The 14999-nt window shown below is 51.6% G+C and overlaps 1 protein-coding gene across 3 annotated transcripts in view; it reads right to left on the bottom strand.

The window, feature by feature from the left end:
• The window catches only part of Dgat2 (diacylglycerol O-acyltransferase 2), a 28976-nt gene extending 14800 nt beyond the window's left edge, over positions 1 to 14176 (bottom strand). Inside the window, exons 1-2 of one of the 3 annotated variants that reach the window (XM_085841498.1) lie at positions 13833 to 14176; positions 1152 to 1280 (exon numbers count right to left, since the gene is read on the bottom strand). In XM_085841498.1, coding sequence (XP_085697624.1) covers positions 1152 to 1280; positions 13833 to 13953 — 250 coding nt within the window. In that variant the 5' untranslated portion in view covers positions 13954 to 14176. Of the gene's footprint in view, positions 1 to 1151; positions 1281 to 1487; positions 1564 to 13263; positions 13292 to 13832 lie in introns of those variants that run through there. The other 2 variants (XM_085841500.1, XM_085841499.1) reach the window with 2 other exon arrangements.
• Between the last annotated feature and the right edge of the window lie 823 nt (positions 14177 to 14999).

Here is a 14999-nt window from a genome sequence, read left to right as displayed (position 1 = left end):
CCACCCTTTGTAGCAATAAAGATGTTTACATGGCCTTGCATTTAATCTTAGGAGTTCAATATATCGAAAGCCCATTGTGGTCTCTGTCCATTGATTCTGGACCTCATGGTAAGGGGATATACTAGGTTTTGATGCAAACTCCAACTTGCCCTTTAATGTGTGTCATGATCTGTCACTAAAGCTCTACACTTCCATCTCACCTGTGTAGGAGGAATGTGACAAAAGACATTCCAAGAACCCAGCACATGTGGGATTTGTTCCCATTGGTCTACAGCGTGGGCTGAGGCTCCATGCCTGCCTCAAGGGCAGCGGCTCTCTATCATCTGCTGTCTGTTGAGCTCCTGCCACCCTGGGCAGTTTGAAGAGACAGTGCCTGAAGACCTGGCTCCAAGAACAGACATGTGGTGCTCTGCAGCAGGTCTGTCCCATGTGCTCAGACACTAACCTGTGCTGAGGACATAAGGCCTGGGCATGAGGAGGAGGAGGTCTCAAGAGAGCAGTGTTTGCCTTCGCCCCAGATGATTCTAGCCGCCAGGCAAGTGAAGCACCCAGTCAGCCTGCACAAATAGTGTCACAAAGCCACCGCGGGCAGGGCAGTACCTGGGGAGTTCATCCAGCAGAGGGCATTGGGACTGGCATTGGGATCTCAGGCCCCTCCAAGTACAGAATCCATACAATGGGACCACCAGCAGGCTCTGGGTAATGGCTTTCAACCCTTATCTTCAACCCCCACGACGTCTACCGAAACCACGTGAGGCGAGCAGCAGCACCCTCACATCCAAGAGGAGCGTGCTTGTTCTGAGAGCTCAAGAAGCCTAAGGAAAGTCAGAGTAGGTCTCAAACCTGGCAATGCATGCTCTAAGGCGAAGCACCACACCTGCTCTTGGCTGGCAGATAAGGTGGATTGACTGTAAGAAGGGCCCAAGCTCCGGGCAGCCCACAGCACCAGAGGCAAGTAGGTTGGGCAAGTTAAAACTGCCAAATGAAGAAGCCATACTACATCTATGGACTAAGTTTCTGGCATGCCTAATGGTGGAATGTTTGCCCTAAAACATGGGAGTGAGTGGAAAGAGGCTGGGGAGGAAGATGACTTCACTGGATGCAACCATGTCCACCCCACCCCCGTTCACCGCCACCCTAGGCGAGCTTACCTAGCACCAGGAAGGACAGGACCCATTGTAGTACTGAGATGACCTGTAGCTGTTTTTCCACCTTAGATCTGTTGAGCCAGGTGACAGAGAAGATGTCTTGGAGGGCCGAGAGGATGCTGGAGCCAGTGCCTGCAGGAGAAGATGTCCGTTTGTTATAAGCCTGCTCCCCAGCCTCAGACACCTCAGTGTAACACCCCTCCCACAGATGCCTTGCTAGACAGGTGAATGTGGGCCACAGAATGAGAAATAACTGAACCCTCACTCGGCGACCAAATGTCTCTCTGATGGCTGCTTTACAGCCTTCCCCGTATCATAGAAAACAAGGGGGTGTCGTACTGGGGAAGCTTAGAGCAAGCCATGGATTTGGGCCATATATAGGAGGCCAGATCTCTTCCATCTCCTATGCTCCAAACACATATCTTCCTTTATCTGAGTCTAGTACAAATATTTAATCTTTGATACCTGTGGCTATGAGGCCAAGGACAGAAGTTCAACATCCAATTTGCAATATTTTGTTTTGATTTTTGTCCAAGTGTACTTTGAGCCTCTGGATCCCTGCTCCACTCCCTTTGCTCAGGACAGCCTTCTTTCCATGAAGTTGACGCTCATCCTAGACCACTACCAGCTTAAGAGGGATTTACATTCATCCTCGCTGCAGTTCCCAAAGCTTGGGGCTTAGGGAAGATTCGGGGGTATCTTACTTCCCCTAAAGTGGAGAGCTATACTCCCCAGCATGGCAGATAAAACCCAAGCTGGTGTTTGGAGTGGTGGTTTTTTTGTGGTTTTTTTTGTTTTGTTTTGTTTTGTTTTGTTTTTTCGAGACAGGGTTTCTCTGTATAGCCCTGGCTGTCCTGGAACTCACTTTGTAGACCAGGCTGGCCTTGAACTCAGAAATCTGCCTGCCTCTGCCTCCCAAGTGCTGGAATTAAAGCCGTGCACCACCATGCCCGGCTTGGAGTGGTGTTTAAGCAAAGACACACAGGACCCGCGGAAGTGCCTGATCTAGGGCTGTGCCTATGTTTGCTTCTAAGCAAGTGCCAAGACTGCAAATCAGGACAACGTGTGCTTGATTAATTGGCTCTGTACTTGTAGACCCAGGATGACCCCAGGACTCCAAAAGCTAAAGGTAGTGCGGCCAGGAAGCCTGGTGCCTACAGAAGAGGTGGCACTAGGGAAGACAAATGACTCTGTCACAATTATATCCTTAAGGGTCTTATGACCTTTCATTACCTGGACTATATGTGGGGACAAGTAAGTCTCAAGCATATGTATAAGAGGAATGAAATTCCAAGATATAGTCTAAACTCCTGACATAAGTACATCACTGTCATCAACAATGGCTGAGGGCTAAGCATAGGTGCCCATCAGGCAAGGCCAGGTACCCCACTGGCAGGAAGACAAAAGGTGTTGTAGCAATGTCTTGTCCAAAGCATTCTCTGAAGACACACCGTCATATCACCTGTGAGCAGGTTAGAAATGCCAGGGTCCACTGAGTCAATTTTGCAGTTGACAATATTCCCAGATGCTAAATTTGAGAAACAACTAGAAGTATCTAAGTCTCACATGGAGTAAGAGAGTGAACCAGGGCTCAGCCTTCTGCTAGGTGGGAAAGAAACGCATGGCAAATGCCTTCTGCTGTCAGCCCCACCACTGCAGTAGGCAGAACCTCAGGCTAGAGTTCGGAGGGGTGGTTAAGGAAAGGCACACAGGGCATAGGAAGACACCTTGAGCCTGCTGGGAAGTGAGGCCCAAGCCCAGGCCTGAAACCTTCACCCTACGCTGGCAGGCCTTGCATCTCAGTCAGCAAAGTCAACCATAGCTGGGCCAGCACTCAGCTGGGGGGTGGGGAGGATGGGGAGAAGGCATGCAGAAACTCCTTACTGGTCATATGCCCTACCCAAAACTGACAACACCCCCCACAAAAAAAAAAAAAAAAAAAAAAAAAAAAAAAAACAAGTCCCAAGTTCCCCTTGTGTTTTGAAGTTGTTAACAAGTAAATAGAAAGGAGCACCCCATTTTGTTCAACCCTCATCCCATTATACAGACAAAACCAAGGGCCTGAGATACTCTGCAGGTCCATATCCAAGCAGGCCAGAGCCTATCACTGTCTTCACCCTGCCTCACTGGACCAACCACCTACTGCCTGCCTTGCCTGCAGAACGGGAATGTAGTCCAGGGAGGACCTGCAGCAGTTCTGTGGGAGGAAATGGCAGATCTCTGGAATGGCTGGGAGTGACCCACAGGACCCCATTCCTAAGATCCACTCCCACATCCCCCCCTGCCTGGCCTGCCTCAAGTCCAGGCACCAGTGGAAGCCCTGAGGAGCCTAAGAGACAGTGGCTGCCCTTAGAGGTGACACCCTAGGCTTTCCAGATTGAGAGGACCGTATGTCCTCCAGGGAGGTACAACCCCCGGGGACCACCCAAGCCTGGAGCCTAACAGAGGCTTTCTAGCCACCCCAGGGAGCCTTTCTGTTCGACAGAGAAGTGAGGAGAGAACAGCAGGGGGTGGAGGAGGAAGTTCTCCCTCTCAGCTTCCACACTCTCTTCCTTGTGCAAAGGACATAGTTCAAAATGATTGTCACATGAGACCAGATGCTGCCAGAGAACAGGTCAGTTCTGATTCACATCTGGGTCCCCAGTGCCCTGACAGGGCCTGGCTAGTATGTGAAAAAGGCACTCAACCCTAGTCATTCGGATCCCTAGGGCTCCTTCCATGCAGGGCAGAACAGCAAGAATGATGTCCGAGGAGATCCTGAAGCTGGGAATCCTGGGAGTCTGTCATCGTCACCCCCATGTGATGCTGATCATGGCCAGGGCCTCTCAGAGTGTGGCATTCTATTCAGACCCAAATTCAGGCTCACATTGGCCCCTATGCTGCTGGTCTCACATCCCTTCTGTCTTCTCCCCCAGGGAAGCTGCGGGATGCTGGGAAGTAATGGAAAGTAATGAGGGTAGATCAGGAACGGTTTCTTGTTCTTCTTGTTCGCATTTTTGTGTTTTACCAATTAGCTTTGGTCTTGCCAAGTCTCATAGCCCATGATGGCCTCAAACTTGCAAGTCTGCTGCAGTTTCCTGAGTGCTGAATGACAGGCATGCTATAGAAGGCTTCTTAAAGAGCACAGAGGGGCTGCAGGCCTTCAGGTTCTAGTCCCAGCCGTGTCAATTCCTATGTCAACTTAACTGGGTGGCTTTCCCTCTCTAAAATGGAGTGAGTTAGATCAAGCTCATGGTCCCTGGTGTCTACCTCCTGGCCAGAATTTGGGCCCTCAAGTTAGTTTGCAGCAGCCCAGGATGATCACCTGGGGAACACGGAAGTGAGGGTTCCCTATAGATCCCCTGGGCGAAACTAGCCTTTGCCATCCAGTTGTTAACATGTCCCTACTCCAGCTTGCTTGGCAGAAGTCCAGCTGGTGGGGAAGCTAATCAAATGCCGCCACCTCCACACCCAGCCTGTTTGACTCAGAGGTAGGGCGGGCAAGAGAGTCTTAGCATCCAGCCAAATTCAACTTCCTCATCCCAAGCCTTTCTGGGCACACCCACTCTTCTCCACTTACACAGCTCCAGTCTCACAGAATCCCATGTCACCCACCCCGATCAGTGACTTGTGAGTGCCAAGACTGGACCTGTCCCATCTGTGTGTGTAGAACCTCACAGAGGGCCATGGCAGCAGGGGGTTGTGTGTGGAGCAATATAAAGGTTTGCTATATGGCTGAACAAATCCAACATGGCTGGCCCCAGAGGAGGTTGGATGCTCAATTGGCCTGGGCTGCTTTCAAGAATCCAAGCCAGCCCTGCTCTGAAAACGCTGAGCCTCTCTGGTCGTCTATAAGCGCAGTCTCCCTGACTCATGAAGGGAACAGAACCTCCTCTTGTAAACATGGCTTTTCACAGAAGAGATGATGTGTGTACAGTGGAGAGTAAATAGACAAGTCCTGTGAAGCCAAGGCTCCCACAGGCCACTCAGGAGGCTGATCCTGCATACAGCTCATGTACCACTCCATGTCTGAAGGACAGAGGGAAGGGAATGCCACAGAGGCCCAAAGCAGATGTCTTACCACCCTGTGCCATCTCACTGTCTCATAGTACTCCTTAGAAGGGCACACAACAAGGAGGAAACCAGCATGATGAAACCCAAAGAGAGAACCTCATGGAGAGGGCACAGGAAACCAGACCCAAGTCTCTTCAGTCACTTGAACAATGCCACAGTACAGAGGGTGGGTTCCCCTACTAAACACCCAAACCCAAGATAACATGTGTATGAGAAGGGCTGCCTGTTCCGCCTACACTGTGCCTCACCGCCATGGGGACAGTTCTGTGCAGATTGGCTGTACAAGAAGGGACAAACCCCACCCAGAGGCTCCCATGGTCAAGCTCCAGCTAAGGTCATGAGAGCTGCCTGCCAGTGGACCCAACAGCCTCCATCTCAGGGACCAAGAACGGGAACGACGTGAACTGTGTTAGATGCCTCTTGTTCAGTACCTAATATCACCGTGAGTGAAGAGGCCATTTCCCAGGGCCTCCTGGCTGTCTCTCACCCTTGACTAAGAGTGGCAGAGTACACCTAAGCCCCCACTCTGGAGAAGGGCCGGCTCTGTGACATGAGATGAGTGATTAAAGCTCTCTGAGCATTAGAATAACCTCATGGGGTTGTTGGAAAAGATTAAATGAGAAAATAGACAGGAGCCTGATGCGTAAGCTAACTGCTTCAAGGCCTGCTGAGCAGAGTCCCAATCCTGGGAGACACATGGTGGACAGTACCAGCTCCTTCAAGCTGTGTTCTGACCTCCACACAGGGACTGTAGCATGCATATGTGTGTGTGTGTGTAGGTGTGTACAGGTAAATTGCTTTTAGTGTACGTAAGGTGCATGTGACCACTTAAGTGAGACAGCTGCTGCCCTCACCTTGCAGTGAAAAGGATATAAATAGTGAGCAGACAGCTTTTTACAGTGTGCTAATGGTGGGACAAGATTGTGCATGAGGGGAAACAGTACAGAATGGGCTTTGGAGGAAGGTGAGCAGAGACTGTCGGTGGTAGAACAGCTAAAACAAAGAGGGGGTTCCAATAAGGCAGGGTCAAGGCACATCATCAACAATCCAGAAATGGGGAGGGGTAATCGGACTGTCCCAAAGAGAAGTTGAAAACAGAGGATTGTCTAGTCAAAGCAGTATGACAGACAGATAAAGCCCCAAAGCACGAGCTCTTAGAAGGCACTGCCAGGGACGGAAGTGTTTGGGGGTGGGAATCAGCCCCACCTGTCTGTAAGCTCAGGACACTATGGAGAAAGAGAATGTGCTATCTCTCAGGTGGAGTCAGACTATAAAGGAAAAGAATCTGGGGTAATGGGCCAGAGCCAGGGGCAGAGAGTCCCTGGCCTGAGGACGGGAGGTGGGAGCATAGGTGTCGAAGAAGCATGTGCCACACACAGCAGCTGGGAGACCACGTCCCAGGGGCAGCCCCATCGCTCCTCTGCCACCTCCACAACAAGTTTCTGTGGAGAAGCTGCACCCAGGAGAAGTCCACAGAGCCGGAGTGAGGAAAACTGGCCTCTACCGTACAGGAAGTGTGGCTTGGATGAGTCACCGCCTATACAAGCCTCGGTTCCCTCACCTGTACAGCGGAGCTAATACCTACCTCAGGGAGACTGCCGAGGGAGGGATCAGGGTTAGGCAAGACCTTCTTAAGAAGCAGGGATCTGCCTGAGTAGCTGCAGCTAATCATCAAATGAACAACAACCTTGCGTCGCCACCCGCCTCTCCTTAAAGCAATACAAACCCAGGATCTAACACTTCTTGCAAATCGCCACCCTCCTTGAGACCCTTAACCTCCTTTAGTTATGACCCAGGGGTCCTGTAAGGAACCCAAATAACTTGTGGAAAGAGCCAATCAGAACTGGCCCAGCTATTAGAGCTGGAAAGATCTAGAAAGCAGAGGCACCAAGGGTTCTGGGGCTCCCTGAGCAGGAAGGCATCCTGCCCGCATTCCCAGGTCCTGAGGATGCCACATCTGGGCCACTGGACTGAAACCTTATCTTGGTGTGAGGAGGAAGAAGCTACTCTCAGGACTGTGCACATGGTGCGTGGTTATGAGGGGCTGGGAGGTCACGACGCCCAGTCAAGTGCCACAGTGATGCAGTGGTCTTTGAGGCCACAGGTGAGCTAGCTGTCTTCTGGGTGGACTCAGAGAGGTCCTTTCAGCCAGAGTCCGCACATGTGATGGTGACAGGGCCAACATGGTGGAACCATCAGCTCTAGATGCCTGCTGTGGGCCTACTGTAGTGCTGGGCTCTGTTCATCCCTGCACACAGAGCGGTCCCCGACCACCGCCTCACATGCTCTTGACCCAGCCTGCAGTGCCACTTGGCATCGTTCTCTTGCCTCTGAGGCTGGTCAGTTATTTAGCACATTCTTTGGGGGTCCCTCTCAGGCACTGACTCTTTGCCAACTAGCCTATCACCCTTCCCCTGGGACGTCTTCCTATGCCCAACTGAGGATGGCCTGCCCACGCTGACAGGTTGCCTCTCACGCCTACATTCAAAGCCCTTTAGATTATGAGGTGTGTGTTCATTTGCAAGAACTATGTCGTCTCATTCTGTCTGGGTTCCTATGCCCAGAATGGAGCCGTACAAAGAGCAGGTACCTGGTCAATGCCTGAATGCTTCAAGAGACTGAAATAAAAAGGGCTTGGACCAGAACAGAAATAAGTTGACCTGTGCCATACAGAAAAGGTTTTTTTTCTAACTGGAAGGGTGGGCTAATGTCAGGGACAACAGGAAGGCTCCAGAGAGAAACGTACTTCCTAAGGACCCTGAAACAGGAGAGAAGCTCCGGTCCCCACCTCCCTCCTGCTTCCGAGGCACCTGCCAGAGGTGTTAATTCTTGTACTACCCACCCTAGACATAGCTGGGGAGACAAGGATATGAATTATATACAGGGGGCTTAAAAGGACCAAGCTCAGAGGGATGTCCCCGGACTGTCCTGGGGAGGGGATATAACAGCTCAGATGAGGTGTCAGCCTAACAAAGGAAGTCATGGGCCCTGCGAATGGCATCTACAGAGAGAGCACAAACCTGAGGACTTAAGTATACAAGTCCAGTCCAGCTACAGCAGAGACTGAATCTGAGTAACAGAGAGGCAGGCAGGAAGGACGAGAAGGCCATGGAGTGCTGGCCTCTACCCTGAACACCAGGAAAAGCCTATCAGTTTCCACTCCATCCAACAACTTCGGACAGGGCAGCAACCTAGCCATTCAGCTGCTAACGCACTGGTGAGGCCTTTCCCAGAAAGATGAACAATCTCCTTTGAGAGCTATTATGGAAATTAGGCGTCCCAAAATAGTGCCCATAGTGACATTTGGCCCGAAGGGAAGGCCAAACCACCACAGATCCATGCTGTGCTGGGGGAAGAACCTGGCCAGGCCATCAAGAGCCTGCTACAGGGAGCCCAGCATCCCAGTCTCCTTAGATTTTCTGGGACCCTCCCTTCTCTCTAGGTTTCCCTCGAGCACTACATAAGGCATAAGAACAGAGCAGAGGAGGCCTGAGGTCTTGCCAACTTGGACCTTCTTCACTCTACTAGAATTCCTAATGGCTTTTTAATCTACAAATGATCTTGCTAATAGGAACATCGGCTCCTACAAGGGTTATTCTAGAGAGTTAGGGTTTAACATATTTAGTTTTCATTAAATAAGATAAAGTCCTAGGAGGTAAAGGCATAAAAGTAAGTCTTTTAGGATGGTAGGTTCTCAACAGCCAACCAGGACTGCAATACAAGTGACATGAGACCCCAGCGCCTGCTTTCTCCACCCCCACTCTCTGACCCAGCACATTCAATCCTGAGTAGGAGGGGCTGCTATGGCAACACCATCAGTTTGCATGTGCGTCACCAAGGAGTCCCCAGAATAGGTCCTTATGACAATCCATGGGGAGGTACGTTCCTCTAGGGCACTCACCTGGGCCCCAAGGAGGATGCAAGTCCCATTTTCTGGAATGACAGAGGGTACAAACGAGAAAGAGTAGGGGGCCAGGTCTGGCAACAACACACTTCCCTCGGATCTGGAAGGAACCAAAGGGGCTGACCTAGTCAGGCCTCCTCGCGCCACACACACAAGGAGCTGGTGCAGCGAAGAAGGTAGAAGCAGAATGAGGTTCCTGCCCTGGCTCAGAATTCCCCGCTGCTCTGAGAGCAGACCCTCAGGCTTCCTGCTCCGGTGGGATTGGCACAAGGGTCTCCCAGGCTCAGCACAACAGTGAAGATATTTTTACCACACCCCTGTCCACTGCACACAGGAAGGGGACTAACAATCAGCAAGAGGCAGTGGCTTGCTAAGGCCAAGTCAGGCATGCTGGCTGACACAGTCAGTAATAAGTGTTCAGCCGGCAGACTGCAAGCTCAGACCCAGGGGAGTCCGCTCCAGGAGCCAGTCTTCACATATCCCGTTTTTATGAAGTAGTCTTTGATGATGAGGCCAAGGAAATATGCCACTTAGGATACCCGGTTCCAAACACCCGGCGGTCTGGGCTCTCAGAGATCTACCTGCCTCTGCATGAGCGCTGGGACTAAAGGTGTGCACCACCACACCCAGCTTTGACTGGAGAAAGTAATCTTCAGAGACAGTAAGCCCATCATGTCCCAGAGCTTTCTGCCTAGAGGACCTGGAAGCCCCACGAATGATTCTTTTACTCAACAAATATCACCAGGGCTCCTACCACCTGCCTGCACAGGGTCAGACACTAGGGACACAGCACTGAGAAAGACAAATGAGGTCCTTGTCCCCAAGGGCTGACAATTACCCAAACAATACACACATGTCACAACTAAGTGATAATGACTTAGAAAGTACAAGCTCTGGGAGCTGGAGGATGTGGTGGCAATCTGGGTAGGCATGCCAAGATCGAGGCCAGGAGAGAGAACTAACTTATGCACAGTGATGGAGGGTCAGAAAGAGTGCCAGCATGTGGCATGGCAGCCAGGAGGTCATGAGGGGGTAGGAGGGGTTCGGGTAGCCTCACAGGATCTGAAGTCTGAAGTATTGGGGGTGGGGGCAGGGAGACAATTTATCTAGTCAGACAGAAGTTCTATGGGCTGTTGGTATTCCTATCCACCAAGCCTAGGGGAGCTTCCTCAAAAAGCTTGGGAAGGAGACACCATACCCAACATGGAGTAAGCAGCAGTCATTTGGCAACAGCATGGTGCATATTATGGTCAGCTCTCAGTCCTGTCCCCATGCCTCTCTCTGGCTTAAGGAGGCTGATGGGCAGATGGAGATGAATCGGGGGTTCTGGCAAAAGCCTTTTCTTCTCCTGGACCAGTCCTTCATGGGGACCTTCTTTCTTTTCTTTTTGGGTTTTTTTTTTTTTTTTTTTCGAGACAGGGTTTCTCTGTATAGCCCTGGCTGTCCTGGAACTCACTCTGTAGACCAGGCTGGCCTAGAACTCAGAAATCCACTTGTCACCTGCCTCCCAAGTGCTGGGATTAAAGGCGTGCACCACCACCGCCCAGCTGAGACCTCAGTTTCTAATGTGTACTATGAAGGTTGGGCCAGACCCAGCACCATGGATGACTGTAGTTTGATAACTCAAGTACTGGTGGCTGAATTTAGGAGCAGGAGGGTAGAGGCAGAGCAGAATTTCCACACTTGCAACTGAGTCACTTCCCTGCTAATAAAGCACTGCATTTGGCCCTCCTTTCCTGGCCGAGGTGAGCCTTGGCAGCAGATGCGACTCAAAAGTGGGAAAAGCCTCATGGAACTGAGGGAGCGGGGACAAGAGCAAGGTTCTCACTCTGTGATCACAGGACTATGGGACTGTGTCAGATGACTGCCAACCCCCAGTTCCAGAATTACCCGCAACAATCTAGCCACTTAGTTTTACCCCCCACCTAGCATATGCGCAGGGGAGGGGTTCTCTATCTCCACCATCCAAGCTATGCGGTCATCATAAACAGCTGTTGGGATTCTTTTATTAAAATCCCGACTATGACTCCACCCCTGTCCTAGGCTTCAGAGCCACACAATGTCCCAGCTCAGAGCTGTGCTGCCACTACCTCATGCTGGGTCGTGGACTAAACTAAGAATAGTCACAAGCAGCCAAGGCTCTACCATGAGAAGCCCCCTATCCAGGAGCAAAGGCAGGGATGGCCCTGCGGGTGCCTATTAGCCTCTAAGCCACAGTCTAAGCCAGACTTTCAGAGATCAGAAATGCCAATGTGAACCAGGAGGGGTGGCACATGCCTTTAATCCCCGCACTCGGGGCAGGCAGGTAGTTCTGTAAGGCCAACCTGGTCCACAGAGTGAGTGACAGGACAGCCAGCAATAAAAAACAAACAAAACAAAACAAAACAACCTGTCTTGAGAAACTAAACACACACACACACACACACACACACACAAATAAAAAATAGACTCCCTCTCTCCCAACAAATGCACACCATCCAGGTTTCGACAAAAAAACAAGTCACCAAGTTATCAGTGCAATCTCTCACCCATCATGGAACTTCCCTTCACAGAGTCCATACTCTTGCCTCCTTCCTTGAACACTGCCACTACCAGGGTGGTTGGTGGGAACTGCTCAGTGGAGACAAACTAGGCCACTAGGGAGTGTCCATAGGACCAAGGAGGAACAAGGAGGCCTCCTGGAGATGGCAAGATAACAGAGACTCTGCTAGAGCACCCTCCCCTACCCCACCTAGTCTTTCACCAAAGTAGATTCCAGAGAGTTAAACTGACTAGTTTGCATTTCATATTAGTCCTGGTTGCAGTCTATGAGGTAATCACACCCACTTTGTTTCCCCATTGTATTTTCTACATTGAACATCAACATGGAGAAGTTCTCTTGCTATGACAATAAAGAACTGCTCAAGAGCTGATGGAGTACAAATTCTGAGTTAAAAAACAAAAACAAAACTGTCAAAAAAAATAATTTAACAGGCATCCTGCTCTTGGAAGACAGAGGAGAGCCCAGGAAGAATAGCTCCAGGAGGGGCCATAGCAGACCGCAGGCAGGCCTAGCAGACCGCAGGCAGGGGCCCTTACCCACAGACTGCGAATATTTAAAAGCATCAACATGGGCAAATCACGTCCTTCCCTGTTAAGGGAATCAAAAGGCACAAGGAAGAGAGAAGCACTGAGAAGAGGCCATTGGAAGCTGTAGGCTGTATGTGGGGCAGCTCCAGGGGCTTGCCCCCTAGGATGGAAACACTTCTCCAGGGGCAGATAACCACAGCAACAGTCAGCTAGGACTGGTGCCAATGCCAGGTGGAAACACTGTGATGGAGCCCCAGCATGGGTTAGCTTGCAGCCACCAGCATGTGAGAATGGCAGACATACAAATGGCAAGAAATACTCATGCAGTACCATTAAGAGAAGAATGAATTTAGAACTGTATGTGTGCGTGCGTGCATGTGTGTGTGTGTGTGTATGTGTCTATCTCATATTCTTGACTTTATACAACATGTACTAAGAGATGTAACCACTAGATAGTTGATTTACCAGCAATCTTATTTTGTTCCTGATTGCCTAAACTTTCAAGATTACCACAATTAATATGTCCTGGAACTAACTCATCCTGTAAGCCAGGTTGGACTCACTCTCAAGAGGTCTGCCTGCTTCTGCCTCCCAAGTGCTGGGATTGAAGGTGTGCACCACCGCTGCCCTTTCTAAGGAAAACTGGGGTAGCTCGTTCCTCCTCCTTCAGTTTCTGCAGCTTCAGCTAAGCAACGTGGGGTGCTTTGCCTTGTATGGAAAAGGCTGAGGTGTGATTTGAGTTGTATGCCCCCCTTCCCCATTCACTGAAGGCCTCGGTTCTATCTTGAAGGCAGACACCCTTTCTAGAAGGATAATCAACTTAGGCAGATCTCTGTGAGTTCAAGGCCAGCCTGGTCTCTAGAATACCAGGACAAACAGAGCTGTTACACAGACTAAACAAACGAAAGAAATCCAAGGGTTTCCCACCCCTCTTCTGAGTATGTCAGACTCAGGGTTGCGCTGTGAGGGCTTCACAGTCTGGGTTGGCCCACAAAAGCTGGGGCAGAGGACAGTTGGGGCACACCTGGTTCCAGGCAGGCATGTTCTCCATCCAGTGGCTGTTTCAGGGGATTGCAAAACTCTACTTACCACCCTGCCCCATCCAGTTCCTCCCAGCCAAATCCTGCTCCACCTTGTGAGGTAGATCAGTACTGGGGGTTGGAGAGTGAAATATCACTACTAACTGAGCTGAGTGGGTGGTGTCGCCCTCAGCAGCTGGGGGGATGGCGAGTGATGTAACACGTGTTGCAACCTTAGTGAGCACCAGGATGGAGAATGAAGCCAGGCTAGCCTAGGATACCAGGTTGCCTGGCTCAAACTGGGTAACCAGCCGAGCTAAGCATGAATCTTGCCTAATCCTTGACCAAAATGACAGGATGCAGAAGAGTCAGGTTCCCCTAAAGAGAAGCTAGTTGTAGTGGCACACCTGCAATCACAGCACCTGGGATGCCAAGGAAGGAGGATTAAGAGTTGGAAGCCAGCCTAGGCTACAAGGCGAGACCTTTTAAAAACTGGAAATAATTGTCTGGGACGCCGACCTGAACTAGCTAGCCGTCCGTCCAGCACAGGGCAGCACGCTTTGGCCAAAGTCCCTTCCTGAAAGTCGTCTTGCTGTGGGTGCCCTCAGGATGAAAGCCCTAGGGATGACTGACACTCACCCCATCGCCCAGACCCCTCGCGTGACAGGGCAGATCCTTTATTCTTGTTTTCGCTGCGGGCAGCTTCCGCCCGACGCTCACCCCGCAGGACCCCGGAGTAGGCGGCGATGAGGGTCTTCATGCTGAAGCCGATGCACGTCACGGCCGTGCAGAAAGCCGCCTCACGCCGCGCCCCTGACCCATGCCCTGGCCGCCGGGGCCAGGGCTTCGCGCTGAGCTCCGGGAGCTGAGGGACAGCGCCCAGGCCGTGGCGGCAGCAGGGCGAGAGCTGAGGTAGGTAGCCGCTGCCACCCTAGATGAGCAGAAAGCCAGCGAAGCGCGGCCACGGCGCCTAGCGCCGCCGCGCGCGCACTTTATAACCTCACAACGGGGCGGGTCGTGACGCTATAGGGCGGGGCAAAAGGGTCCGCCCCGGACTGTGCCATGTTCTTGTAGGGGGTGAGACTCCCGGCGAGAAACTATGCACAGAGCCCAGGAAGGCAGCATGGCCTGAACTGTACGGTTCAGAGTCTATAGAGTACGATCAAGGGAGCCGGAGTCCCGATGTATGAAACCACTCCTGGTTGCCCCAGCGGCCGCCTTGTCCTTCTCCCAAGCCTCTCTCTCAGACGTTAGTACGGTCCAGCAGCTGGAACGTGGGCAGGGAGTTTGAGCACGTGCGGGACGATCCGGACCGTGCGGGTGCCTGTGTCCCTTTTGGCTGCGCTTTCCTTGGGCTGCAGATGGGCAGGCCTGGCCTGCAGTCAGTAGTGTTGGAATTCGTTAGGTTACAGCTGGACCTGACAGTTACCCAAGTGCCGCAGCCTTTCCTTTTACCAGCAAAAAAATAAGAATGATTGAGTCTTATCAGGAAGGAACCTAGAGCGATGGAGTCTAGTACCTGTAATCCTACAATCCTAGCAGCTCTCTCTCTCTCTCTCCTCTCTCTCTCTCTATCTCTCTCTCTCTCTGTCCTCTCTTCCCCCCCTCTCTCCTCTCTTCCCCCTGTCTCTCCTCTCTCTCTCTCCTCTCTCTTCTCCTCTCTCTCTCCTCTCCTCTCTCTCTCTCCTCTCCTCTCTCTCTCTCTCTCTCTCTCTCTCTCTCTCTCTCTCCTCTCTCTCTCCCTCTCTCCCCTCTCCCCCCTCTCTCCTCTCTCTCTCTCCTGTCTCTCTCTCTTCTCCCCTCTCC

The sequence above is a fragment of the Mus caroli genome, unplaced genomic scaffold (assembly GCF_978045245.1).
Source record: "Mus caroli unplaced genomic scaffold, Mus_caroli_1 scaffold_8, whole genome shotgun sequence".
In the NCBI taxonomy this organism is placed as follows: domain Eukaryota; kingdom Metazoa; phylum Chordata; class Mammalia; order Rodentia; family Muridae; genus Mus; species Mus caroli.
The sequence above is the reverse complement of the archived record's forward strand: the minus strand, read 5'-3'. Positions and strand labels throughout refer to the sequence as shown.